General features: G+C 44.0%; 1 protein-coding gene across 3 annotated transcripts in view; it reads right to left on the bottom strand.

Annotated features, from left to right (window-relative positions):
• Window positions 1-27523, bottom strand: part of PLEKHA2 (pleckstrin homology domain containing A2) — a 1084343-nt gene that overhangs the window by 276534 nt on the left and 780286 nt on the right. For all 3 annotated transcript variants that reach the window (XM_069617914.1, XM_069617916.1, XM_069617915.1), the window contains one exon: window positions 3337-3483. In XM_069617914.1, coding sequence (XP_069474015.1) covers window positions 3337-3483 — 147 coding nt within the window. The remainder of the gene's footprint in view (window positions 1-3336; window positions 3484-27523) is intronic.

Below are 27523 nucleotides of genomic sequence, written 5' to 3'. Positions count from 1 at the left end.
TTGTGTCCTAAAGATGCACGCAGTGCTGCGCAGGTCACAGCAACATGGTGAGACACATTGTTTTCAGTAAGAACTCCTGCATCCTGCAAACAAATGTGCCCTTGATTACCTGCAGCACCAGCCTGAAACGTGTTCTTATGTTGATGATGTCTTCCATACAGACCCCATCAATCTGGATCCAACATTGAAATGAAATACTCTGTGGTTTGTATAGGGTGCCTTTGGCAGCATACACGTAGAATACATCTTTGTCACTGGAGCCAGCTTGCTGAGTGTGGATGGCATTGCTCTAACATTCAGTTGGCATTATTTGCACCAGTCAACACTCTGAACGCTCGAGCATCCTTGGCACCTCTTGTTGCATCGCTTGCAGTCACAGCCTGGCTCAGGGCATCCTGATTGCGGGTGAGGAGCTTTGCAACAGTATGTACATGACAATCTGTTATCTGAGATGGTGCAGCCTTTCGTGCACCTCACCCTTTATGCTATCTGGGTTCCTTTGTGGATCATTGATGAACCGCAGGTGCACCTTCAGTCATCGTCTGGCCAACGATGTGTTCATCATCGATGCTTGGGTGTTACCCCCTTTGTAGTTTTGCAGGATTTTCAATAGTTTAATTGGAGATATGCTGGGCACTCGCATTTTTTTTCCTCAGGTGGGAAATCCCCTACTGTAGATTGACTCAGACACAAATTAACTCTGTTTTTTGTTTGTTTTATATAATGCAAAACAGGGAGGCTTCTGAGCACTAAGAAAGATAAGTGGGTGGAGAAAGGTAAGGTTAGTGGGGGATGAAAAGTGCAGAAACAGGACTTTGGTAAAAAAATAAGCACATTTGGCTATCACTGGAGGTACAAAATTAGACCATTGAAATAAGCTTTCAAGCTACCGATCGGAAGAGGCCCATTAGGATAAAGTTATTTTCAATACATTCCTGACTTCAAAGTGGAAAACATTCAGCTTGAGTTTAGGACTCTTGGAATCAACCATTTTCCTTCCATGGTTTTTCTTGCTATAGGTGGCTAGGTCAGTTAGTACGTAAATATAGATGAGACGTTTCTGTGAAGGGTATAATTTGAAATTGTGTTGGGAATGTACCCTTTTAACGTCAGCACCTCAGGAAACTCTATGAATGATGTAAACAGTCTTTATATCAATACATTTCTGGACAAGGAGCCAATTTAATGTCACAGTGTTTTGGAACATGATCATGTTTGTTCAAACAGGATTTTCTGCTTTGGAGCAATCGTATATGGAGAACGTCTTTCAAAGCTAGGCCAGCGTAAATGCTGTTGCAATCATCAATTTTCAATATGACCAATGCATGCTTTACTTCTAACAACCTTGTGTCGGAATTCAAGGAAAGCTAGTATCGTTTTTAAGCATTTGTAATCGATTGTGATTTTTCAAATAATTGACTGTGTTGATTTGCACAATGGAGGAAAGGTTACAAGCAAAGATTAATCTGAGTTGTCTATCTGTATCTACTGACATGGGTGGAGAGCCCACATGTTTCCTGGTATAGGTAGTTACATGATGCTTGTGGAGCCACACAATAAGCTTTCTGTTTATGAGCCAATGACGCAGAGACTCCTGTCAATCATACAATTAGTATGATTAGATTAGATTGGTTTATGTCGTCCTTCAAAGATGGATAATTAGTTTGGGACTTTTCAGCACATTATTCAAAAGGCCTTATGAATTATTCAATTAGGGACACCTGCGATCAAGGACAAGCATTAAAAAGCAAAGACGACCGCAGGAAGTCCTGGGGCATGCCATATTGCAACAGAAAAGTGTTGGAAAAGAAATGACCAAAATTCATTGTGGGGGAGCAGTTACAGAGGTAGACAGCAATCCACATAGTGCAATTCCCAGGATTCCCATGCATTGATGAAGTCGCGCTACAACTAATGGGGTCTGCTCTAAAGTATTGTATGCCAGTGATATGTTAATTAGATCAACACAACTGGCTGGTCATCTTCTAATTACTCAAGGATTTATTTTCTGATGTCATGCAGGCTGTATTTTGTTCCTCAAGAAGCCAATCTGGCAAACATGTAAGAAATTGCTAGCTTCGCTAGAATTATGTGGTGGGTTTGCCTCGATGCATGAGTGGGCAAAGTATGTATCATTAGTTATAAAAGTGATGGTGTAATTTCCTGTTTCAGTGAGTTAGTGGTGAGGTAATTGTAGAAATTCTAGTGGGAGAAATTGCATAATGTAGCAAACTGGGGCGAGGATTTGTATATTCTAGTTGGGTAACTAAGCCAAATATCAGATTTTCAACTTCAGGTAGTTTGCAGAATCTTATGAGGTGACACACGCAGAGGTAAAAATACCCAGAGACTTGCTTGGGTTCTCTAGGTATTAGTGCGGATGAAGCCGCTTGATTTGCAGATGAAAGCGAGCTGTCACCTTTTGCTCGCCACCACAAATTCATCATAATGTCCAATATTCAGCATGGAAAGGAAAACCTTATTAACAAGGTCAGCTACGAGATGGAGCAACAAGTTTACAAAAAAAGTCTGGGACCGATACTCTTTTGTTTTCAAAGTAATTGATCAGATGGCCAAGCAGTCCAGCATGGTGTGCCACACTATACTACATTTTGGTTGTCAAATGGAGGAAACTGGTTAAGGCTGGAGGGAAGGCAACCACTCTCCATGGCAGGTCCTGAAACCACCTTGTCGGGTGTTGCAGCGTTGCGATCCATCACTGTCTTATCTGACATTAATGAGTGGTGTAGGCTGCAGATTGGGTAACTCCTCACTGTCAGTTGTGTTAGCCTGAATGTGTGGGTAGCGTTGGGTAGGGGAAGTGTCACAGTGGCTCAGGACCCCTTTATGCAGTGAGAAGTCCCCTCCAGCCCTGATTCCCACTGGGATTTCTCATTAGGCTCAGAGGCTGGGCCTTTAACTCGGGACATCACCTCATGGGGTATGGCCCATACATATATGCATGCATGAGTGCTGTTTTACAGGCTCCAGCTGAGACAGGAGAAGGTCAAGACCAAACAGAGGACTTGTGCGTAACAGGAAGTTCAAAATTAAACGAGTCCAGCACTCCAGTAAACCTGCTCACTCAAAAGTTCACATCTATGTGTAGGCTAAACAGTGTGCTGTTTTGGCCTTCAGCAACCAATAAGCTTTTCCTAGATAAGTAAAACTACAACTCTGGGAAATACATTTTTTTGGATGAATGCACTGTCAATCAAGCAAATGCAAAGATTAGAAATGGATACTTATTGGGTTCATTATGGTTAATCTGCTGCAATAATTATACTAAATAAAATACAATGCTCAGTATTGCTTTAATATCTCACTGAAACTTACCACATTCCCTTGCTTCACACAGTATCCACTTTTGAGGATTGGAAGCCCCATTATTGACCTATTGATCGGCCCGGGAACATAACTAACAGATCGCTTCAACGGAGTGTGAGGGGCTGGTTCATGTCCTTCTTGGCCTTCCCCGTCATTCTAAAGGATACAAAAGAATGAGCAGAAACAATAATTAATATGCAAGCAGAGAAAACATCTGTCATTCATGTATGGATTAGGTTATTATCATAAGCAATGTCTTGTGAGCAGATACCTATGTAGGGAGCATACAGAAATGCAAATCAATTCCATTGAGTAAACCATAACCGACACTACTAGTAAGAACACAAAGATTGCAAACATTTCCCAGTGCACTACATTGCATTTGCCTTTGTGTAATTAGAACTCATCCAGTGATTCCTGCTTACTTTTCTTAGTTTGTCACCTGCTGAGCACAAACGTGTGTTGACAGTAATGTCCAACAGTTAAGTCTTTCAGAGTTGATGCTAGATTACCAATGCAACTTTGGTTGAAGGAGAACAGTGCCCTGGTGACTGAAACCGCGCCAGGTGCCACCTCTATAACCAAGGGCTTCAGGTGTTTCCTAATATCTGATCCCATGGTGTCTTGTTTACATGCTCTCTAATATGAATAACTGCAAAACTGTAAACGTATGACAGATCTTTCACCAAAAACGTTGTCATTTGTGAAATAAATTGCTTGAAACATTAAAAAAAAAGGCTAGACCCTTACAGCTCAGGTCATGTACTCTGTTTTCTAAATACATGCTCACATGTGAAAAGGGATATTGCCTAGCACCTGCAATGTCAAGCAAACACAGACATGGGGATTACTATACTTCTCTTCATTCATTTCTTCTAGAAAATAAAGTTTCCCAAAGATAACTGCAGAAGAAAGGGACACAGGAGTCAACCAACAGTAGTGGGAGAATCTAGGAGGCAATTTTAACAGACAGTGACCAGCGGAGACACACGGTGATCTAAGGTTTTATTCATAAGAGTCAAAAATTGGGTTTGCTAAATTCAGGTGCGCCTGGGCTTTTAAGCCCAGGCGCATCTGAACCTAGCAGACCCAATGTTTTTATTTTCACAAACCGACTGACTAGTGGGTATCAGTCCACACTAAGTTCCGCTGCCAGGTAACACAGCTAAGTAAATCCTACTTTTTAACGAATGCAGGGAAGGCGCACTACCCTCTACTCATTACTTCACTGCCACTTTATTCAGAAGGGCACAGCCTACCTATTAGGAGAAAACAAACTCGCGAAACAACTGAAGACAAGAAACACATGCCCATCTCACGGATGGGAAAGATCTCAGCACCAAGACACCCAACCCAAGGCCCATTGGGTAGCGCCAAGAATCACCTACTAAAGATTTCTCTGCCCTATATATCAGAAACAAAGATTGCTTGAGGTTCTATGCATGAGCATTTTTCTAGATTCTAAAGACAAAGTGGGATGGAGGAAAGGGGGTGGGGAGATTTGGTCTAGCGGACATGACCTTGAGGTATGAACATCTTTATCAATATCCCATTAGACAACTACAGGCTTTTTTCGATTGGAAAAACCACACTAAGGTATAAGGTCTACCAGTTGGGACTTGATAGGGCTCTTTTCCTTTTTCTAGGAAGAACAGTTTCCAGGAGCCAGCTCGTTTTTGAATTTAATAATACTGGAAATGAACACTAAACATACTTTATAGCCTTGCGTTTGTGGGGTGGTTGTTCTAAATATTCTTGCCTCGGAAGAAGACAAGGGAATAATAATAACAATAATTTGGCACTTATATAGCGCTACGAACCCTCAGGTATCTGAGCGCTGCTTAGTATTACCCACAGTGTGTGGCGCTCATTTATCGACCTCGGAAGGATGAAAGGCCGAGTTTGGCCCCGCCGGGATTCGAACCTGCATTAGCAGACTCTGCACCGATGTCAAAGCGAGCGCTCTACTCGCTGTGCCACTTGACCAGCAGACTGACAAAATTACCACAAATAAAGCTGCTCCAATTGACATGTTCTACTATAACCATATGATAAACAACGCATTTCCAGTGTTGATAAAAAGTTAAGAAAACTATATGATCTACTGGGCTCTTATCTCTTCTTTCCTTCACTCTATAATTAGACCTTCAAAAGGACGAAATGAAGGAAAAGCAAGTACTCTTATGTAAGTGCTGATTAATTTCTAAACGTTTGGTACTGATTCGGGAACATTTATTTCAGACTATACCAATAGCAAAGACAATTACTTTTAACAGATCAAATGAAGGTCAATTGATACTTTAGTAAGGTTATTATGGATAAAGTATGATGGTTTGGAACATTAATATACATTTGGAACATTTCAATTGAATCTTTGTGGCCTTCCAAAGGACATCCCATTTGACTTTGTCAAACCTTTTTTGTGTGCCTAAACTAATGAATATCTATACATGTAATGGCATTATATATCTGATAAACTAAATCCTAAAGGGTTATACAAACGTGCACATTAGTTGGTACAATAGAGGAAATAACTGCAAATTGTTGGCCAATGATCTTGAATATAACTTTCAATTGGTATTAAGTAAATAGATTGGGTGATCCAACCACTGCCTGGGGATCCTTGTGTTCTTTTAAGAGCATGTGCTCTTACTTTCATTATGTGCACAGTATTCGGAAACTCAAATATGTGATGGGTTTATCCAGGAGTGGACTACATTAATTTATAATGGCAACCGACATATCTCTTGTCATATTCCAACAATTCTATAATTACACTGAAGTGACTGAAGTCCAACCTTTTCAAAAACATGGTGGGTGTCCAAGTCTGTATACAGTACTATGGTATTCTGCCGGGACAACCACCATAGTTTCACTTCTAAATTAAGTTCCTCCTTTAGATAAAGAAACAATTGCATTCTTCTCTATATTGCAGCTTCATGTTTGCTATGTCTCAGCCCCAATGTTGTGTTATCCAATAGACTTTTAACATGCCCTGGAAAAATCAGAATAATTATCATTTACTGTTAGGATTAGAAAAGAAATGAATACCTTTAGAATCAATCTTAATTGGTTGCTGCTATTCGGATGCAAGCAAATCTGCAACAAGATTTGCATTTCTATACATATTTTCAGAAGGTAGTGACATATTTTCACATGGTTAGCTTTGTTTCCTGAGAGATTTACAGTGTCTTTAGATTATTTATTGTATCCTTGAGTTTTCAGATTCTTTTCATATACAAACTACATAAAGTATAATTTTCATTTTTTTAAATATTTAACTGCCATTTGTGCCTGATTTTCTTGTCCGAGTGGCTCAGTTCAGTTCCCAACAGAAACAATGCTAGAGAAACCCTGCAGATTCCCCTTTGAGCACAGGTTTTGCCAGATTTTATGAACAGAAATTATGTTGGGCCATTTGAATACATGAAAGCCACATTAACACCTTCGAAAAATAATTAGGTGCGATAGATGCATGTAGAACAATCACCCTAGACTACAAAGTGGGACTATTCATGTTGCGGTACGTATGGCCACTCCAACATATGCAAGGGATAGCATGTTCCATGTTTAAATAACATGTTGGTTAATATACATTGAACTGCCAGCATTAAGAACCGTAGGACATGAAATAGCAATATTGCTTTTAGCTAGAACAAAAACATGTGATTACAAATATTCAATCAGTGCGTATGTCATGTAATGATAAGTACATTTCTGCAGCACAACCTTTATCAATTCAACAATCTGCAGAAATGTATTTCTTATGTCCTAAGATACCTGGAAAAAGGTGTGGCTGGTTGGTTCAGGAAAATATAGGTGTAAAGTTGCTTCTGAAACTGGAAGCGATTGTTGATTTCCCAAAGATCTAATGGTAGAACGTTCCTCATGGTCACTCCAAAGCAGCAAACCCCCTATGCGAGTAGCAACTTAGTTACAGAAGACAGATGTCTTATAATTCATAGACTATGAAGCCACAAAAACAGACCACATTTAAAGATTCAATTTCATCAAAGAGCCTATGATGTTATAAATTGAAGTTTCTAATGCACATGCTGCAAAAGTGCCATTTCCTTGATGAAAGTTGGTGATTCCGTTTTAAGAATATTAGGGAAATTACTCGGGGGGGGGGGGGAAAGAAAGAGGACCCCTTCAAATGAGGGAACCATTCTCAGAGCGGGGTATGCAGGCACAATGGAAGACATTTAAAATAATATTCTATCCTACAAGCAAAACATGCTTTACTAAGTCAATGGGGGGAAATCAAATCTTCAAGATTACTTGAAATGATGCTTAGAGATATGCAACACCAATCTATGCAAAGGGAAATTTATATGCAGAATAACCAACAAACAAGGACATTTGGAACCATTCCTTCAGGGGCTTGGCCACACTAATAAGACTCACGAAGAACAAGGTCTGCAAGCCACGCAGCAAAACCTAGATCGTACTGACATCACAGAAATTATGAGAAAATAGAGATTTATATTAATAAAATCTGAATCTATAAAATAAGGAATATATATATATGCTATTTCAGTATTCACTTTTTGAAAGGATTTGTGCACTTACATTTAAAACAATATAAATAGTAGTCATTTAAAAGTAGACAAAGCGAAAGAGCTTTTCTGTATGCATTCATGCATTAAAATGGATTTAGAACTTAGGCTTGTCCCTTTAAGACTGACCCTCCCAAGGCATATGTCTTATCATTGTCCACTTACAAAATCTTGTAACTCAATCCTGAGTTGCCCATGAGTTTCTGGTTCCTAAGCAGAATGGTTTTGGACAACCAAGTACCCCATAAAATGCTTATTTCTTGAGGATGAGGCTGGAGAAGCTTAAGGAATTGTCAGCTCATGTTGTTGAGGGATATAAAGAGTGCAACAGATTTTGAGTATGCAAGCTCAGCACAGAGGTTTCACGCGAATGCCACAGAATTACTGGCAGAGAACAATCTCAGTGCAGTGGCAGCAGGGAAAGAGAAGAGGTTGAGATGATTCCTGTTTTCATAGAGTTGGCCTTATAAGCAAACCCACTGCTATTCAGGTGAACATATGCTGTCCAAGACAAAGAACACCTTTGTGTCTACCAAGGTGGCAAAAGAGACTGCAGCGGGAGTGAAAGATGATTTTTCACAGCACGAATACCTGAGACTGCAGTACCTCCCAGGCTATTTGTCATTGTAGAAAGCAGAAAACCTCACAACTGGTGGGAATGGAAGAAGATGAGAATAATAATGCCACCCAGGTTCTGTAATCACTTTGTGGTCAAGATGAAGCAAAGGTGGTGGTTGATGGACGTACACTTTCACGTACTGAGGTGCGATAAAGGGAAGGAATCATTAGCTCGTCCAGATCATAGAAGAAAAGCAAATGGATATTAAGAGTGTGTTAGAGGCTGCGAAAGATAGCAATACGCTCACCTTGGAAACAAGACAGTGCTGTGCAACACAGGTCCAAACCCCTGTCTGTCTTTAGAAGCTGGAGGAGTTCGGCATTACGTGCAATATGAAAGCCTAATAATAAAAAGCTGGACTGTGCTTGAAGCCCAAAGTCTAATATCTCAGAAGATGGGCACAGCAGAGGAGCTTCTGTGGGCGGATATCTGACAGTAGTGCCTCAATGATGCAGCCAATAAGGTCAGCTTGCCTCTTCCAGGAAAGGTGCTGCTTCAGTGAGATCCCAGGATGATGCTATTTATTAGACCTAAGGAATGTGAAGAATAGAGAAGGAGGACTCACAGAAGTAGTCAGAGCTGAAGAAGAGACTGGTCCATATGAAAATCCAGACTACACTGACAGACACAAGGGAATGAGAGTTACACAGAAGAGATGGTTAAGCAAGCATTTCTGCAAGAGGGGGTGAGATAAGTCTGCCAGCAGCCTGGCATTTGATCTCAAATGTGCTACAGTGCCAAGAGTTTTGTTTAGATCATATGCACCATGCACAACGTACACCAGAATAGCTGGGGAGCTGTTTAAATTGTCATTTGCCAAGTGAGGGCTCATACTGTTTGGCTTTATCTGGGGAGCAAAGGAATATATACACTTACATGAAAAAGGTAACTCTGCCGTTTTGAAGGTCCCCAGAGCAGTACCAGTATGAGCGCAGGACGTCATGAAGTACCATGAGCAAAGCTATGATATATAGATTGATATGGCTTACAAAAGGATATCAGATACACAGAGCAGGTTGCAGTCATGTCTCTGACTGTACCTAATGCAGGATCCCTGGCCTGCCTCTTATTCTGAACTGGGTTCTCTAGAGTGAAAACATCTGATAGGGGCACTTACTGCATGATATTATATATAATAGCCATCTGGAATGCTTTATAAGTGATATGCAAAATTCCAACCAGAGACACATGGCCTTATTTTAAGTTTGAATCCAATTATCATTCTTGCGACAACTAATAAATAGGAAGTGGCTTGTTCTTTACCCATCTCTGCTGTTTGTATAGAGGGAAGAATCCCAATAAGAGGAAGGCTATAAACTGCTTGTGCAGATCACTTTGCATAGGCAAGTGATTACCTATCAGGTCTCGCAAAGCCTACTGGACCACTCGCATAGTCTAGTAGTTGTGTAAAGATTGAGTACCATTTGTATTGTACTTGAACTTGGTTGCGAGTACTGGACATTCTAGGATGTTTGAAATGTGTATTTCACATTTACTGCAAACAAACTGTAGTAAATGTCAAATAAAGGTTTCACTCTTTGTGCCTGGTCCATAAATGGCAGAAGTGTGCCAAACATTAAGAGGGCTTATAGTGACATGCCAAGGAGTATAGTGACGTGTGTGGGCACCACAAGCTTTAAACAATCTTAATCAAGCTAGATCGATAATAATTACGTTATAGGGTGTGAGTCTCTATAAAGTGCCCCGGAATAGACACCTAAGGTGCATACAAAGTAGACTTGGGCTAACAGCCTAGATTAAAGACTACACAAACCTAGTGCCACCACTGCCAATACAATTTCATGACCAAAACATTCATATGCTGGCAAAAATAAATAACACTACTTCATGCCTTAATATAAATCATAAAACAGCATTCTTTATTCAAATGTGCACAAGGTGCCAATTGGACAATGCATTTCGGACCATGAGGTCCTTCATCAGGGCGAACTCTAGAAACATAATGCACAAAGTGTGTATTCTTTTTGTTTGATGTTTTATGATTTATATTAAGACCCAAAATAATGTTCTTTATTTTTGCCAGCATATGAATGTTTTGTTCATGAAATTGTATTGGTAGTGGTCCCACTAGGTTTCTGCAGTCTTTACTGACATGTACCATTTTACAGAAGTCATGGTAAAGGTTGTGTAACCCATCAACATGGGTTGAGTGTAGTTCTCTTAGGTCGAGTAGGTAAGTTAAGTTACTCAACTTGGAGGTCTAGCCGGTTTTTAAAAAATTGCGAGGCCTGCTCATGCTTGGTGGAGGAGGGTGGTGAGGTCATCTAAGAACTTGTTCTTTACATTCATGTGCTGGGCATAAGGAAGATGATTGTGCTGGGCAATGAAATTGGCAAATTTGATATCTAAGCCAGCCAAGAATTGGCTAAGCAGTGGGGTAACTAGAAAGTCACATTGTCTATCGTCTCGGCTAATGATTCAAGACATCTATTTTTGATCCACCCATCTTTCCTATTGCTGGGCCACCTTATTCATGGTACCTAGTACCTCCTTTGCACAATCCCAATATGGGTCTCCAGTTCTTTCGTAGCACCAGATTGACGAATCCAAGATGGCATTTGGCCCAACCACAGGCATGTAGCAGCGGCATTCACACTTTGCATGTGGATGTGCACTGCACACACTTTATTTTATAGTGTCATCATTAGTTGGTGATTGCAAACAACATAAGATTCAGATGTTTATTGCAATAATGACAATTTCCAGAAAAATGCATTTCAATTATATAAGGAATTGGTGTGTGGGACAGTGATTCACGCTCAAAACCAAATTGTATATACAAAGAATCTTATTTCAATGAGAAATCACTATCAGTCACATATTTGAGCAATCATCCGAAATTTAATACAAATTGCCAGCAGCCGACACGTGTTTCGACACACTGGTCGTTTTCAAGGCTGGTATTAACAAAGAATATTAACAAAAACAACATTATGATAAAATAAGAATTAACATGGGAAGTATAAAACAATGTATAAGTCAAACATTAGTTGGACACAAATCATCAAAACAAATTTTTGAACCACATCAAGGTTAATGAAAAGATAACATGGTCATGTTTTATTTACTGTTTTCTTTTTTTCATGATGTTTTGCTGCACCTTCGGAACACAAACATTGATTGAATGCCCTGTCCTCAACCTGAACTGTGGTATGGTTTTGGATTTCTTCATTTAGTCATGTATACACATTGTAATATTAATATCTATTTATTTACCTTAATGGGGTTCAAAATTTTGTTTTGATGATTTGTGTCCAACTAATGTTTGACTTATACATTTATTTTATCATAACGTTGTTTTTGTTCATATTCTTTGTTAATAACAGCCTTAAAAACGACCAGTGTGTCGTGTCGGCTGCTCGCAATTTGAATAAAATTTCAGATGATTGCTCACATTTGTGACGATAGTGATTTCTCATTGAAATAAGATTTTTTGTATATACAATTTGGTTTTGAGCACAAATCACCGTCCCACACACCAAATCCTTATATTTCCATTTTCCAACCCTGGTGGATGAGTTGGAGGGACTAGTGTGATCGCTGCCATTTCACAACTCGCATTTTGTTAACTTTTTGACAAAATCTTAGAGTGATGAAGAGCGCACAGGTTCTTAAATTCGAATCCACCAACTACCCTATTCCATTTCAATTATATGTCCAAGCTGTACAACCACTTTAATGTCAGCAAAGCTGTAAAAGGGACCATAGCTGCCTATTATTACATGGAAACAGTGCATACACGTTTTTCCAGAGATAGTGATCACCATTTTCTGTGTAAAGTACACAGAAAGCACTTTTTTTTCGTAGTTTCTAAGTGCATGTCATATGAATGTACCCAAACGGAATTGACACATTATAAATAAAAAATGTCAATTTTCTGTTTTGTACTTCAAAGTTATTCTTTAGCCGAAATGGAAGTTCGAGTTGCACCAGGAATGTGATGTCTGAGGAACGTCATTACAAATATCAAGGCGTAAGAGCTGCTCAGTATTTTTCTGTCCGAAGGCAGTGCCCATCCCTTTTTAAAGGGTATCTGGGGAATATTGTTCATAGGCCCTTAGCAAGGTTAAGTGCACACACTATTTGCTCTTATGTTTTCAGTGATCCTCATTTATTAATTTATTTGTATGTATGGTTTGCTTGTTAGGTGCGTATACCAGAAACAAATTCTGTTTCAAAGCGCCCACAGGGCAGTGGGGAGGGAACATGGGATAAAAGTCCAATTAAATAAAAATAAAATTAAAAAAAACAGAGGGGAAGGGATAGCTGAACCTACTATGCCTTGTGAGTATTCAGAACGTGCAAGTGCAGGAAGGAAGAGGGCAGTGGGGTAGGTGCTGTGGTGTCTGTGCTCGAGGTGAGCTACAGATGAAGTGCAAGGTATGGTAAGTGCTATGCAGCAAGGAGCAGCGTTGGGTTGAAAGTGCGAATCTCCAGTGCGAAGGGTGTGCTGAGGGAAGTGCTGAGGAAGACAGATGCTGGGGAGATTGGGTGTGAACGGTCAGAGGCCCAGAGGATGCATAAGGGTCCAAAACACCAATCACAACAACTGTGGGATTAGCAGAGGAAGGAAAAAGAGACAGAGGAGGAAAAGAGGAGAGTCTTGAGGTGCTTTCGGAACTTCAGAAGGTCTTGCTCAAGACATAGAGGGAGGGGGAGGCTGTTCTAGAGACAGGATCCAGCTGAGGAAAGCGAGCGGCCTCCTGCTCTCTGTTTAGAGAAATGCTTTACACACAGAGAGTTGGTGCCACAGGAGCGTAGAGGTCTAGAAGGAGAATATTTGGTCAGAGATTGTTGCAGATAGTGTGGTCCCCGTCCCCAGACAGCATTGTGGATGATCCAGGGGGATTTGAATTTCATCCATGCAGCAACTGGGAGCCAGTGGAGGCTTTTTAGGGCAGGAGAGATGTGGTCCCTGGGCTCAAGGCCAAGGATAAGTCTTGCTGCTCTATTCTGGGTTAGCTGAAGGGGTCACAGAGTGGAGGAAGGTAGATTCAGGAGGAGGCTATTGCTAAAGTCCAGCCTAGAGAGAACCAGGGCTCGGGTAACATTGAGCCTCTGAGGGAAAGTGAGAAAAGGGAGAATTCCTTTGAGAAGGAAGAGCTGAAAGTGGGACCTCTTGGCAATGTCCTGAGAGTGAGGGAGGAAGAAGAGAGAGGAGTCGAAGATGACTCCAAGGTTTCTGGCTTCAGAGGAAAGAGCCGGGGGAGAGCCCATGCAGGAAGGCCAGAGTGAGGGGAAGGAGGGAACATGGGTCCCAATGGGAAGGATCTCAGTTGTACAGGCATTGAGGCAGTGATCATTGGCGGTGCACCAGGACTGGATGGCAGATAGGCAGTCAGGGATGATGGAAGGTGCAAAGGGGTCAGCAGGAAATTTGAAAAAAAGTTGTGTGTCATCAGCATAACACTGGAAGTTGGGGAATAAGGAGGAGATGAGGTGAGCAAGCAGAGCAAGGTAGATATTAAAGAGCCAAGGGTAGCGAGGATAGAGCCCAGCGGGACACCACAGGTGGAGAAGGAAGTAGGAGAGGAGAAGGAGCCCAGGACGACTTGAGACGTGCAGTCAGTTAGGAAGGATGTCAGTCATTCCAGTGCCCGGTCTGAGATACCAAGGGTATCGTTGTGCCTTTATATGAGGATGGAATGGTTGACAGTGTCAAAGGCAGAGGAAAAATCGAGTAAGATGAGTACAGCTGGGGTGTTGAAGTCAAGCAATGCAAGCAGTCCTTCACGGGTGTTCAGAAGATCAGTTTCCGTGCCTGTGGATGCTCGGAATCCAGATTGATGGTCATGGAGACCATCAACAAGTTCGGTGTGCGAGTTGCCAGCTTCTCAAGCAGTTTCCCCAGGAAGGGGGTGATGGAAATAGGGTGGTAGTTGGCTGGACAGGTACGGTCTGCTGAAGTTTGTTTTTAGAAGGGGACCCAAAAGGGAGTGCTTCAGGGAGTAGGGGAAAGATTCAGTGGCAAAAGAATGATTACAGAAATTAGCGAGTGCAGGGGCAAGAGAGCCAATGTTGTCCTTGATGGTTCTGGATGAGCAAGGGGGAACCTGTTTAGACGAGACCTTCATGGAGCGGACAACTCTAGTAACTTCTTCGGGTGTGACAGGGGAGAAGGAGGAGAGGGAGGAAGGAGGAGGGTGAAGGGTCAAGGGAGGCAAGGGGAGTGGGAAGGGTTGGGAGGGTGAGTAGCAAGGGTGTTCAGGATGCCCTGAGTTTTTGTGGAGAAGTGAGTGGCCAGTGCATTGCAGAGAGCCTGGGAAGGGGAAGGGCGGGAGGAGACTGCGGAAGGGTTGGCTAGTTCCCTGCAGATCTTGAAAAGATCAGCCGTGTTGTTGGATGCACCGGAAATCAGTGCCTGTATGTGGGCTCTTTTCTTTGCACGGATGAAGAGTCTGTATTGCCTTTGGAGTAGGCGGCAGGCCAATTTGTCAGATAATGAGCCAGAGGTTTGCCACTTACGTTCGGCCGCTCTGCACTTTCGTTTCGGTGACGCAAGTTCAGAGCAAAGTCAGTGGTAGAGTCAGAGATAGGGAGGCGAGGTGTGATGAAGGTGCAGGCGAAGGCAGAGGCTGACACACGTTCCATCGGGCGGATTTTAGTGAATGATGTTGGCAGGGCTGTCGGGGGTGCAGTCAGAGAGCCAAAGGGACCCGGATGGGAGGAGAGGAGAGAATGGTCTGACCAAGAGAAAGGGTTGACAAGTGGGGAGGAGAGAGATGTCAGAGTGAATGAGGGCGTCAAGGGTGTGTCCAGCCTAGTGGGTTGGACCAGAAGGGAGAATGGCGAGGGATAGAGAGGTGCAGAGGTCAATGAAAAGGGTAGATGCTGTGACAGGGGAGTCCAACTGGATGTTGAAATCCCCCAAGAGGAGGAGATTGAAGATGGATGGAATTAAGGAAGAATAGAAATCAGCCCATTCAGAGAGGAACAGCGTGGTAGTGCCTGGAGGCCAGTAAATGGTGGCAATGGTCAAGGAGGAGGAGGCGAGATGACCAACTTGCACACCAGACTCTCAAAGGAAGAGTAGAGCTGGGTGGGTAAGATGGAGGAAGGAACCCACTCAGAGAAGATTAAGGCAACCACACCGTTTATGTTTTAGCCGTCAGGGAGGAGGGAGTCAAAAGCAGTGATTGAACTGGCATTGAACCAAGGCTCGGTGAGAGCTAGAATGTCGAGGTCAATGTCTTCAGGGAGGAGGCAGATGACAGAAGAGTGTTTGTTGGCTGAGCCGTCGTTAAGAGTTGCCAGTGAAGGAGGTCTCTGCCTTTGAAAGATTTCTGAGGAGTGGTACAAGGGTGTGGAACACTGGTAGGATGGGGAGGGGTAAAGAGAGTAGTTGGAGGAGAGGCAGGAGAAATTAGGAACTTAATGAGAGACGGCAGAATACGGTCAAAGAGAAGGCAGTTGGGTTGAGGACCCTGAACCAAGAGAGTGCCTGTGTGGTAGACATTAATGAAGCAACGTGAAGATGAGAAGCCATGCAAGAGGACTTCCCACTTGCAACCAGCATTGATGGGAGAGGATGACGAAGGAAAGAGAGTAGAGATACAATGAGGTGTCCATAGGTCTGGAGAGGGTAGAGAGAAGAGGATATCAGTGAAAACCTCTATGGAAGAAGCGCTGACCTAGGTGCCTGCGATGGGAAGGCCAGTGTTTGCACTCAAGATGTCTTTTGTATGATATTTTCTTCCAGACTTCGAAAGAGAGGGGGGATAGGTGATAGTGTAGCAGTTAGAGAAGATGGGAGAGATGGTGAGAGCCTTAGGGGAGGAAGAGGATAGTAGCGGAATGAGGAAGAGTGGCTGCACTGCACAGTTCTAGTTAAACTCTTCAGGTGATGATGATGACCTAGTAGACACAAAATGTGAAAGTGCACTTCAAAAGGAAAGTGATTTTTCAAAAACAGGACTTCAATGCAAAGCAAAAGAGGTACACAGATTAAAGGGAACAGCTAAATTCGATTTACAAAACAGGACTTCAATGCAAAGCAAAAGAGGTGCACAGATGAAAGGGCACAGCTACATTTGATTTACAAAAATAGCAGGAAGGAGGAGAACATAGGCACATCACAAAGTTCAGTTCATGGAGGAGGCAAAGGGACAGTTCAGCCATCACTCACTAGTAGGTTTGCAGGGAGGGTGGTCATCCATAGGTCCGAGTTCATTTGGAAAGCAGTCCGTACATCTAAACAGTTTCATGCTTTGAGTGGGGGCAAAGTACAAAGAAGGACCTCCAGGTCCTTCTCGGCCCAGACAGGCACAGACAGGGTCCTAGATGTGGGCCTTCAGTGCAGGTACCGGCTTCTGCCTGCCGGTGCCCCTGATTGGTTAAAATATGAGTGAGGCAGCCAATTGCAGAGAGGGCAGGCTTCAGACAAAGGATGGTTCCACTGCCCTAGGCAGGGGCGGCCATCTTTGAGAGTGCCCACAAGCAGCAGTGTTAATGCAGGAAAAATGAAAAGTGCCCCTTAAAGTATCTTAAACGGCACATATGCATCCCATTAATAAACACTTTGTTGAATTTTCAATTTAGCAACACTGTCTGTTTTTTGAGCGTGTCGCGCACACAGTGGCAAATATTGCAATTAATTAACAGTGCTTTTGCTAGAGATGTAGGGGAAGTCCCCTGCAAATTTTAAAGCCCCATTGGGCTTACGTTCATGCAATGCTGCTCCAGTGGGGGAGGGAAGTGGAGGCTGGAGGGAGAACGATGTATCTGGTTCTTCTTCTGCTGGATAATTTTATATATGAATAAAATTACATTTGATTTTCATAGATAAATATTAAAAGAACAATATCATCAACAATTGATAATTTCATACATTAATAAATCTTCAACAAGACAATGTGCAAAAAAAGCTCGACGAATGCAAACAAGGCAACCAAAGTGCCGTGGGGTTAGTGCTAAAGTGCAAATCATGGGATACAGTACCTTCCGAAGTAAACATTCCTTTTCTCTTTTACTTCAAAATGGCGGAATAGATCAACACTGCTAAAATAACTACTTCAAAAGTCCACAAAACCCATTCAGGTTTTTTAATATTAAATATCACAACAGTTTTGTTTGTTTTTAGGTGGACCGATGACAAATCATAACAATGGAAAAGGAGTGATGGAACTAAGATCTCCTCTCAGGTTTCTTTAAGGCAAATATCCTGAATATATAGGATGTCTTTGTAAGAGAACCTCGACGACACAACATTTTTTGGCCGTTAATCCGAGATACGCCCATCCTCTACCGGTATCCTCGAGTATATACAAAGGCCTTCATCAGGACAGGAAACTTGACTTCACAAAGAGATTTGATCTCCCAACTTTTATTGTTGATCTATTCCCTCGTTTTGAAGGAAAAGAGAAAAGGAATGTTCACTTTGGAATGTACTGTATCGCATGATTTGCACTTTAGCACTAACTCCACAACACTTTGTTTGCCTTGTTTGCCTTTGTCGAGCATTTTTTGCACATTTATTAAAGTATGAAATGATCAATTGTTGATGATATTATATGTTACTCGACGTAGTGACTAACGTACTCCTAGTCCAAAGTCCCCTTTCCTCCATACTGTATGGGCGTTCCTTGCTAGGGACGGGAAACTGAACCTTTTTCACGAGAAAAAAATTGTCTTCCCTTTTAAATTTAGATGAGCGTGGGGGCGTGGCCCTAGGAGCATGCACTCCCCCGACTCCGCCCACCGGTACTACTCCCCAGTCCTATTTTCTGCGTCGACAGGAGCAGACCTCTTTCACCTACACTATGGTTGAGGCTAATTACTTCGTGCTCGTAATTCCACGATTTACTTCCCCTGTGATCGTTTTCTCCCTTTTTTCACAGTCTAGGTACTCTGCCAGCAGGGGGGCCGAGGCTCTACGAGCTACCAGCCACACGGGTGAGGGATCTAAGGATCCTACCGGCCCGCAGCTGAGGGGCCGCAAGGCTATTGTACCAGGGATCTCACTGAGAAGCTTAGCTCTAATACCGGGCGTCATCCAGAGGGGGCTCCTAAATGCAGTACCAGCACTACCGGCGACATGGCCAAAGGCACTCCGCCTCCCAGGCCCTTGCGTGAGGTGCAGGGAAGGTCCGAGCCTTCGCAGTCAAACAAGCAGGCAGAGACTGGTCCCAGTATGACAGTCATCACACAGCAGGCACGTGGCACAGTACCTGACAAAATGTCCACCAGACAATACAAAATGGCAGCGCATCCCAAGCCTCTCCATTCCAGTGCGCAGGCATCGGAACGCCCGCCAAGGTGGGATTGGTCAACACTGGTCACTTGGTTCACTGCATACCAAACTGCTTCCAGGCAGGGGCGATACTCAGAACCCAGCTACCTGAGGCAAGGGATGGGTAGATCCCAGCAACAGGTACAAGTCCAAGGACCCGCACCTATATAAGTAAGCTCCTCATCAGCATGTGAGGACAGATTATTTGAAAAGTTCCTCACGCTCATGAGGTTGCCTCGAATGAGGATCATACTTAGGGGACTCATCCAAGACATGCTCCCTCCGACACCCTGTCAACCACCTGTTGTGGTTCATACACAGATACCAGTACAGGCCCAGGTTCCTGCAACACCCCAGGCGCAGATCGTCACAGTGGCTCCACCCCTGGTGCACCATCCGGTGCAGCCCATCAGCACACCACAACCACCCACAGCACCCTCCTGAACTCCACCAGCAGGCCCTGACTTGCAGGACACAGCGGGGGACAGAGACGACGAGAAGGATCAAGTAACCTCAGCCAGAGCCTTTCATGAAAGACTGGCCGATGTGGCGGAATACTTCGGGATCCAGGCTGAGCAACCAAAGGCGGTGGTCTTGGTTGAGGTGCTTACCATCCAGTCAACCATTAATACGGGGATCCCGTTGCAGAAGGACATTGAGTCATTGGCAAAGAAGGGCTGGGTAAAGCCACACTCTACAAAGCCTACAAACGAGCGCCTAGATGCCAAATATCAATAGGCGTATGAGGACTCCCTCGTGCTGTCGGTACACCCGCAACCTCCCTCTTCGGTTATAGTGGCTGCCTCTATGTATGCTAAGCCACAATCCTCCACGTCCACACCTACTTCGGCCCTCCTAGGCAAGGAAGAAAAACTCCTAGAGGCCTATGGAAAGAAAATATATTCTAATGCTATGCTCCACCTATGGCAGGACCTGAAATTGTAGGGTGCGTTCTGTATTTGCCAATTTAGTTGCTACGGTCACCCTAGAAGCAGTTTGTGTAAAAGGGTAGACAATCAATAGATATGTGATTAGCTGACTCCAACAAACAAAGATCAGCGGTGGTTTTGAGGTACTACTTACCAAAACATTATTATACACCAGGGATACATTTTTTTGTGTGTTGCTCTGTTTAGATTTGTATAGGCAGGAGCTTTTTTGTTGAGTGTATAGGTGAACTTAGGCAGGTTGGTGTTGTTTTTTATCAGTTTTTTATATTATTTTATGCAAAACTGATTTAGAGTATGTATTGTGGTTTTGTATTTGATGTTTTAGTAAAAGTGCACTATGTTTTACACTTTTTTACAATGTTCTGAATTCATTTTAAAGATAATTGCATATTGTATTTAAATAAAATAATATTTTGTTACATTTATTTTCTCAAAACCTTAGACTCGGTCCTTATTTGGTCCATGGACCGGGAGTGGGATGATAGGTTGAGCTTCATGAGGAGAGAGACGGCTGGTTCCTTTTTTTGTTTGTATTGTCCACAAGGCTTCTATAGGAGTGTGGAACAGGCGTCTTTAAACTACTCCGCTGGTCTCTCGTTGTTGTTAGCAGAATAATGTGGATACCATGCTAGCCGCAGTAAACCAAAAGCTATGGCACGAGATTGCAGAATTCCATCCTGAGCTTCTGGCGCACAGTCAGGTGAGATTCAAGGCGGGGCTGACAGAGGCTAAGATAGTAGCCCATGACATCATAGAGTCAGCAGTGGCACATATAGACACTGCAGATAGGGCTACTTGTCTTGCCACCGACACGAGGAGGACAGCTTGGCTCAAGGCTACTAAGTTTAACCCTGACATGCAGGAACGCATTCTTGACCTGCCATTTGAAGGGAGGTGGGGGGGTCCTTGTTTCATTCAACTACAGACGAGGAGCTTTATAAAAAGAAAAACAGCTCTCAAACAGCCAAGTCCCTGGCAATTTTAACTAAGTCTGCTCCCAAGAGGTATAACCAGAGTCACCCACGCTAGGTCGTACATTTGGTGGCTTCAGGGCCACCCAGCACCGACGCAAGCAGCAATAAATCGTTGCACAAGGGGTTCTTCTAGTGCCCCTCCCAGGCACCAGTCTCAGAAGGAAAGAAACAGGGGGGCAGGCTTGCACTTCACAATCATTCCTGGCGGGCAAGGTTCGAAGACCCATGGATTCTCTCAGTGATTTCCTTGGGCTTCCGCCTGCCAAAACCTCCATCTCCTCTTTTTTCCCCTCCACGCCCATGGATTGGGAAGGCAACTCTTTTGGCGGAGATCCGCTCGCTCATGGCGTGTCGGGCAGTGGAGGAAGTTCCAACCTCACAGTGAAGCATAGGCTTCTATTCCCGCATCTTTGCCATAGAGAAAAAGAAGCAGGCTGGCCTAAGAATTGTACTGGACCTGTCAACCTTGAACCTTTCCCTACCCCTTCAAAAGTTCAAGATGGTTACGCCAGCCCTTACAGCGGAGACACTGTGTGGTGGAGACTGGATGTGCTCCCTGGATCTGAAGGATGCTTATCTGCACGTTTTGATTTAGGAGCCCTATCATTCCTTCCTGCGGTTTAGGATCATGGGCTTTCATTTCCAATACAAGTTCCTCCCATTTGGATTTGAGGGTCTTTACATGGTTAAGGAATGCAGTGGAAGTTCTGCTCAGAGCGGAAGGCCATCACCTTTATCCATACCTCGACGACTGGCTTCTGCGAGCTGAGCCCCCCGAAGGGGTCCAGCGCACAGCAGCCTGCCTGGTGCACACGCTATTCGATTTGGGGTTATCCATCAACCTCAAGAAATCATAGTTACTTCTGACGCAGTCCTTAACCGTCTTGGGACTAATTTGGGATACGAGGGAGGATAGTATCTTTCCCTCGGAAGACAAGATCTCGGCAATCAAGTGGGCCACTGGGCATTTCCCCAGCAGACCAGTAACTTCGGCACAGTGGTACTAACACCTGCTTGGAATAATGGCGGCTTGTCTCCTGGCGCTACCACATAGAGGCCTCAGAATGAGGAGGCTGCAGCTAAACATCTCGGTCTCTTGGAATCAGGAAATGGGCTCCCAAGAGGTTCTAGTTAGCATACCACAACACCTGCACCAGGATCTCTTGTGGTGGAGGTCAGAGGCCAACCTGTTAGTGGGCAGGTTGTTCAGACAACCACTACCACAGGTCACCATTACCACAGACTCGTCCCTGGAGGGATGGGGGCTACACTAGACAATCACAGTGCCCACGGAATCTGGTCAAAGCAGGAGCAACTGGAGCACATCAACTGGCTCGAGATGATGCCATCTGGCTTGCTCTCAGAGCGTTCCTCCCGATTGTAGGCAACACATCCATTTGCATTCAGATAGACAGCTTCACATGCATGTATTGCATCAACAAGCAAGGGGGCACCAGGTTGCCTCCCCTCTGCAGACTGTCCATCGACATATGGAAGTGGGCACTTTTGAACAATGTTTACCTCTCAGCTGTCCACCTCCGTGGGGAAGTTCAACCTGGAGGCAGACAGACTCAGCTGGCTGGAGATTGACAGCTACGAATGACAGTTGAACGAGGGTGTCCTGAGGGAAATCTTCATCAAGTGGGGTCATCCTCAAGCAAACCTATTTGCCACCCAGAGCAACAGAAGATGCCACCAGTGAGTGCCCTGGATAGGGTAAGGCAGGGGCTCTCTGGGATGCGTTGCAGATTCAGTGGACTGACATGTGTGCATAGGCTTTCCCTCCTACTCCGTTGATTCACAGGGTCATCTGCAAGGTCAAGGAGTCACAAAGGCTTTGTCTCATTTTAAAAGCACTGCAGTGGCCAGCCAGACCTTGGTTCTCAGAACTCCTCCGACTGTTGGATCAACCTCCAGTCCTCCTTCCATTGGGACCAGCCCTCCTACTATCCCAGCAGGGGGTACAGTGGTTTATCCCACTCCACTGAAGTTAGTCCTAGCAGCCTAGTTCCTGAACACGTCACCCTAGGACATCTGCACCTGTCTTAGGAAAATGTGGCTATCATTCAAGGGGCAAGAAGCAGCTCCACCAGGAGGCAATATAAGAGCAAATGGACCAGGTACGGTCACTGGGCCAAGGTAAACAACGTAGATCCTGAGGCATGCACACTAGACCATTTGCTGTCTTTTCCACGCATCTGGAACATTCCGGGGTGAATGTAGACACTCGTCGAACCTACCTGGCGGGCATAGGGGCTTAGAGAAATTCCGGAGATGACCTCTTCTCCTCCTCCAACCCAGTGGTCAAAAAGCACTTGGCGGGTCTGATCAGATTGTAACCCCTGGTCAAGAGCCCACACCCGTTCTGGGACCTTAACGTGGTGCTGGCCGCACTGGCACACAAGCCTTTTCGAGCCCATGGTGTGAGCAGATATCAGGCTGGTTACTATAAAAACTGCTCTACTGGTTGGCCTTACCTCGGCACGCAAGATCAGTGAGATACAGGTGCTAGTGGCATTAGAACCATATACCACATATACTAAGGACGCACCCTGCATTTCACCCAAAGGTCATGCCATCTTTTCACTTCAATGAGGAGATAGTACTTCCAACATTCTTTCCAGACCCTAAGGACGAGGCACAGAGGGTATTGCACTGTCTGGATGTTTGACGTGCGCAAGATTTTAACTGGACAGGACTAAGAGGTTCCGTAAATCGGATGCCCTGTTCGTCAGGTTTGGCGAGTCAAAACCAGGCTGTCAAGCATTCAAGGCCTCAATAGCGAGGTGGATGGTGATGGCCATCAAGGAAACGTACGAGGGGCAGCACATGTCTTTGCCAGCAAACATGCACGCTCACGTCACGCCATCAGAGCCAAGGCCACGGCTGTGGCCTTCCAAAGACACGTTCCATGGCAGACTATCAGCAAGGCGGGTACTCAGAATAATTACAGATACTAAAGTTGAAGGTATTCATGGTGATTTATTTTGTGAATCGAATAGTGCTCTCCACAAGTAAAATAAAAATAAGCCAGAGTTACTCATAGTTACTCCTTTGTGAATCAGTCCCTGTGTCTTTTTCATACAAGGTATGATGTTTGAATACAAGTATTTTAAGGAACAAAATGAAAACAAAAATTAGCACGGGTGGAGTTGTTGCATGATCACAGAACCTCTTCTTCGTGAAACTTTCCACCAACACCCCTGACTTGTAAATCATGGAAACCATTGGAAAATATTTCTGCTCAAAGAGGAATGTTTCTGATCCAAAAGATTAATTTTCTTTTAAGTTCAGCACTTCGCATCTTATCAAAATTGGCACTGGTACTGTTGATGGTGCATTTTACCCACTCCTGTGAATGGCTGCCAATACTGGGATGTAGAGCTCATGTTGGCACAGTGGAGCCCTTCCTGGCCGCTGCACTCCTTGAAATATTCCACTTGTTATTTCTTTCAATGAGTGGTAGAAGTTTCTGCTCCGCACTGGGATTGTTTAGTCAACATTAAAAGTGCTTTCTACTGCAGTACGTTTTTCCACGCTTAATCTTGACGAGACTTCTATGATCAGGGATGTTAAAGTGCAAACAACTAGCTGGATTTCTTTACAGAGGTACCTGTGCATTTTAGTAGTCTCTTGAATAGAATCAATATGCTGCCTAATTAGTTCTGGGCAAATTAATTTGGGCAAGCTCTAAATGATCCACATTTCCGATGGTGTGGAGCTTAATAAGTCTACTGGTGGTTTATCAGAGATTTGAACAATGCACGTTTGTGAATGTATAAAAGTAATATGCTGGTTCAGTGTGGAGAGCACATTCGGCAGGAGGAGAAGGGCAAGGGTAAGGGTGGGTGTGCTTGAATGAGGAGCTACTGTACAGATTCTGTTGGAAAAAGGGTAAATGCAGTATTTAGGAGGCACTTCATTCTTAACTACAGAGGCTGCCGATTTATTTTGCAGTGAGAGGCTTTCATTATGATTTTAGCACAACAGCACTCATTTCTTTTACTAATTTTGTTTCAGGGAAGACTTTGGTTCATTATGCTTTATAAATATAAACACACGTGTATAGAATATTTCCAAAAGGCAGCTCTGCCTAAGACAAGTAAACCAAAAGTGGATCATCTGGCCGGCAGAGGATTTGGGGACTCCTGACAACGCACCCCAACTTGCCACACAGACAGAATGTAAATTCCCTGTGAACCCCCTATCTCAGGGTTATATGTCTGGGAATCCTAGACAACCATTGGATAACTGGTGTCATCCTACTTGGGAGACACATTCCAAAGGTAAAGCCTAACTATCCTGCACGACATGTCGGCAATCAGACTATAGGTACCTCTATGACTCTGCAAATTAGTGCTTTCCAGTAAAGGTGGTAACCCAATTCGTAGCTGTGAGGTGATGGTCATGATGCCGACAGAGATAGCAGTGGTAAGGATTGAGCGTCGATGACAATTATTAAGCTAGATCACCCTTGGCAAAGTATATACAGTTGGGACTTATGTAAACCTTCTCCAACTTCCACCATCAGGTACAGCAACATGCGCTTTTGTTTCAGTAGCTGCACAAAGGAGAATCAAATCGAGATTTGTTGGCTGCCCAAAAGAGGGAAGCCCCATTTCCAATACATTTTGGCAATCCAACAGAGGACACATGTTTTTGGGACTTGACTTCATCTATCGATGTTCACCCTACATTGCCAGGAAGAGGGCAGCATCTTTGGATTGGTAACATCACCTTACACTGCAAGTCATATTGGGCCCCGCAGGACAGGTGAAGACCCTGCAAATGATAATAGGTGCAGTGAGGGATGAGGTGACAAAGATTTTGGAAACCTCCTAGATATATTCATGAAAAAGCTGGGTAGCCTGAAGAATGTATAGAATAAGATGAGCCTGAAGTGGGGTCCAGAGCTAGTCAGGCACCAAGTTATCCAGGGTGAAGGACTTGGTTTGATCCTGGGGTCATAGAAGAGGTGCAATCTGCTGAGTGGGCTTTGCCCGCTGCGATGCTGCACAAGAAATGGGAAGACATCCACATGTGGGCGTGGATCTCCAAAGTCTCCACGTGAACATCGGGTGGATGCACATCATCTTCCTGATATTTCAGAACTGCCGAGCACGGTGACTGGCGCGAGTGTATACTCCGCGAGTGCACGAGCTGCTGCGGGATGAAAGGAATGTGGAGTGCTATGAAGATGACATCTTGGTACGCTGGAGTAGTCTAAAGGAGCCCAAATGGTTGCTGAACTCAGTGCTGAAACCAACTGCAACAGCGGTTTGACTCACAAGAAACAGAAATTCAATTTTTTCCAAGTGGAGGTAAATTAGTCTGGCCATGCCATATCTGATCAAGGGATACAACACAGAGATATCCCCCTACGACCCATTCAGAACCAGTTAATGAAGAACAGGGGAGACCATGTATTGGCCTCTGTGAATACTGCTCTGAATACATTTGCACATCATGAGGCCTCTTATGGTGATGATGCAAAAAGGGTGTGAAATCTGAGAAGTTTGATGAGCATAAGAATATTATCGGTGTGATTAAGAGGCAGATACAGTCAGCACCTACAATCCAACCGTCTGAGCCCAGAAATGTCAGCATAATCACAGCTGACGCCACCTCGTATGGCCTTGGCGCTATGTCGCAGAATAGGTGGCGTAGTCTACAATGTGACATACGCCTCTCGTGCACTGAAGCAGGCTGAGCTGAACTACTCAGTCATTGATAAGGGGATCCCAGTCTCAGTGTGGGCAGTGGAAACATCTAAACAATATCTGTGGTGGACTATATTTGAATTGGGAACAGCCCAAAACACCTTGTGATATCACTATCTCGATCTGGTTTTGATAAGGTTTCAACACCTCGGATGCGGCTCATAACATGTTTACAAAAATAACTTTTCACAGTTAAGCACATACCATGTGGCAAATTAACATGGTTGACTATTACTCGCACATTCTGGTACGCAATTAGTTCAAAGAGATAGGGGCCTCTGTTTAATCTACAGGGAAGTGCCTGAGAGGCGATTCTGCATGGCACTCAGGAAATGTGAATGTGGGATGAGGAGGGACAGGCACTCAATGAGGTGAGGGATAGGATAGGTAAGGGATGGTCATCATCCAAGCTGTTGGGTGAGAAGCTGAGTCTGTAACAGCAGATTAAGGAAAAGCTCTCCATAATTTCAGGGGAGAACATCATATCTAAGATGGGGATGAGAACAGAAATAGCCAAGAAAGCATATTTGAGTCATAATGGCCATAAAGCGCCTACGAGGAGTGAGTTTCGGTAGCATGGAGTTGAATAATTGATAGAGTGTTTTTTTGTGTGGGAGTGGACAGTATGCGCAAGCAGCAAGATGATGATAGAGCAAGCAGAGTGGCCTTGTGCTGTATGAAATAAAATAGCCATGAAGATAGCTGTTAGGATATTCCGCAACTCCATCCATCACACCTGCAGTAATGGACAGTTTGAAAGAGTCAACCACATTCTTAAAGAAACTATACAGATGCGGATCAACTCAAGAGGTAACCATCTAGGAAATGCTCTGAAATTATGGGACAGTTCAACACTCTTTGACTAAGCCTGCCCCCATCCAGAGCGGTGGAAGTCTGGGGACCAAATATAAGCAACCGTGGCTTTTCCATAGGAAGAGTCACATGCCCATAGACACTGGAGCCATGATAGAAAGGGTTGAATGCAGGTGAGGCTCTAGAAAGTGAACCCATGACATTGGGAAGAGTGAAGTCTTTAGAAGGGAAAATAGGTCAGACTAAAATTGCTGGGTACCCTACATCGGTGAGCGTTGAGTTAATTCTCTGATCAAATGCAGGTGAAGGGGG

Source organism: Ambystoma mexicanum, chromosome 10 (genome assembly GCF_040938575.1).
Source record: "Ambystoma mexicanum isolate Mex_15411 chromosome 10, UKY_AmexF1_1, whole genome shotgun sequence".
In the NCBI taxonomy this organism is placed as follows: domain Eukaryota; kingdom Metazoa; phylum Chordata; class Amphibia; order Caudata; family Ambystomatidae; genus Ambystoma; species Ambystoma mexicanum.
This window is presented reverse-complemented; position numbering and strand designations above follow the sequence as displayed.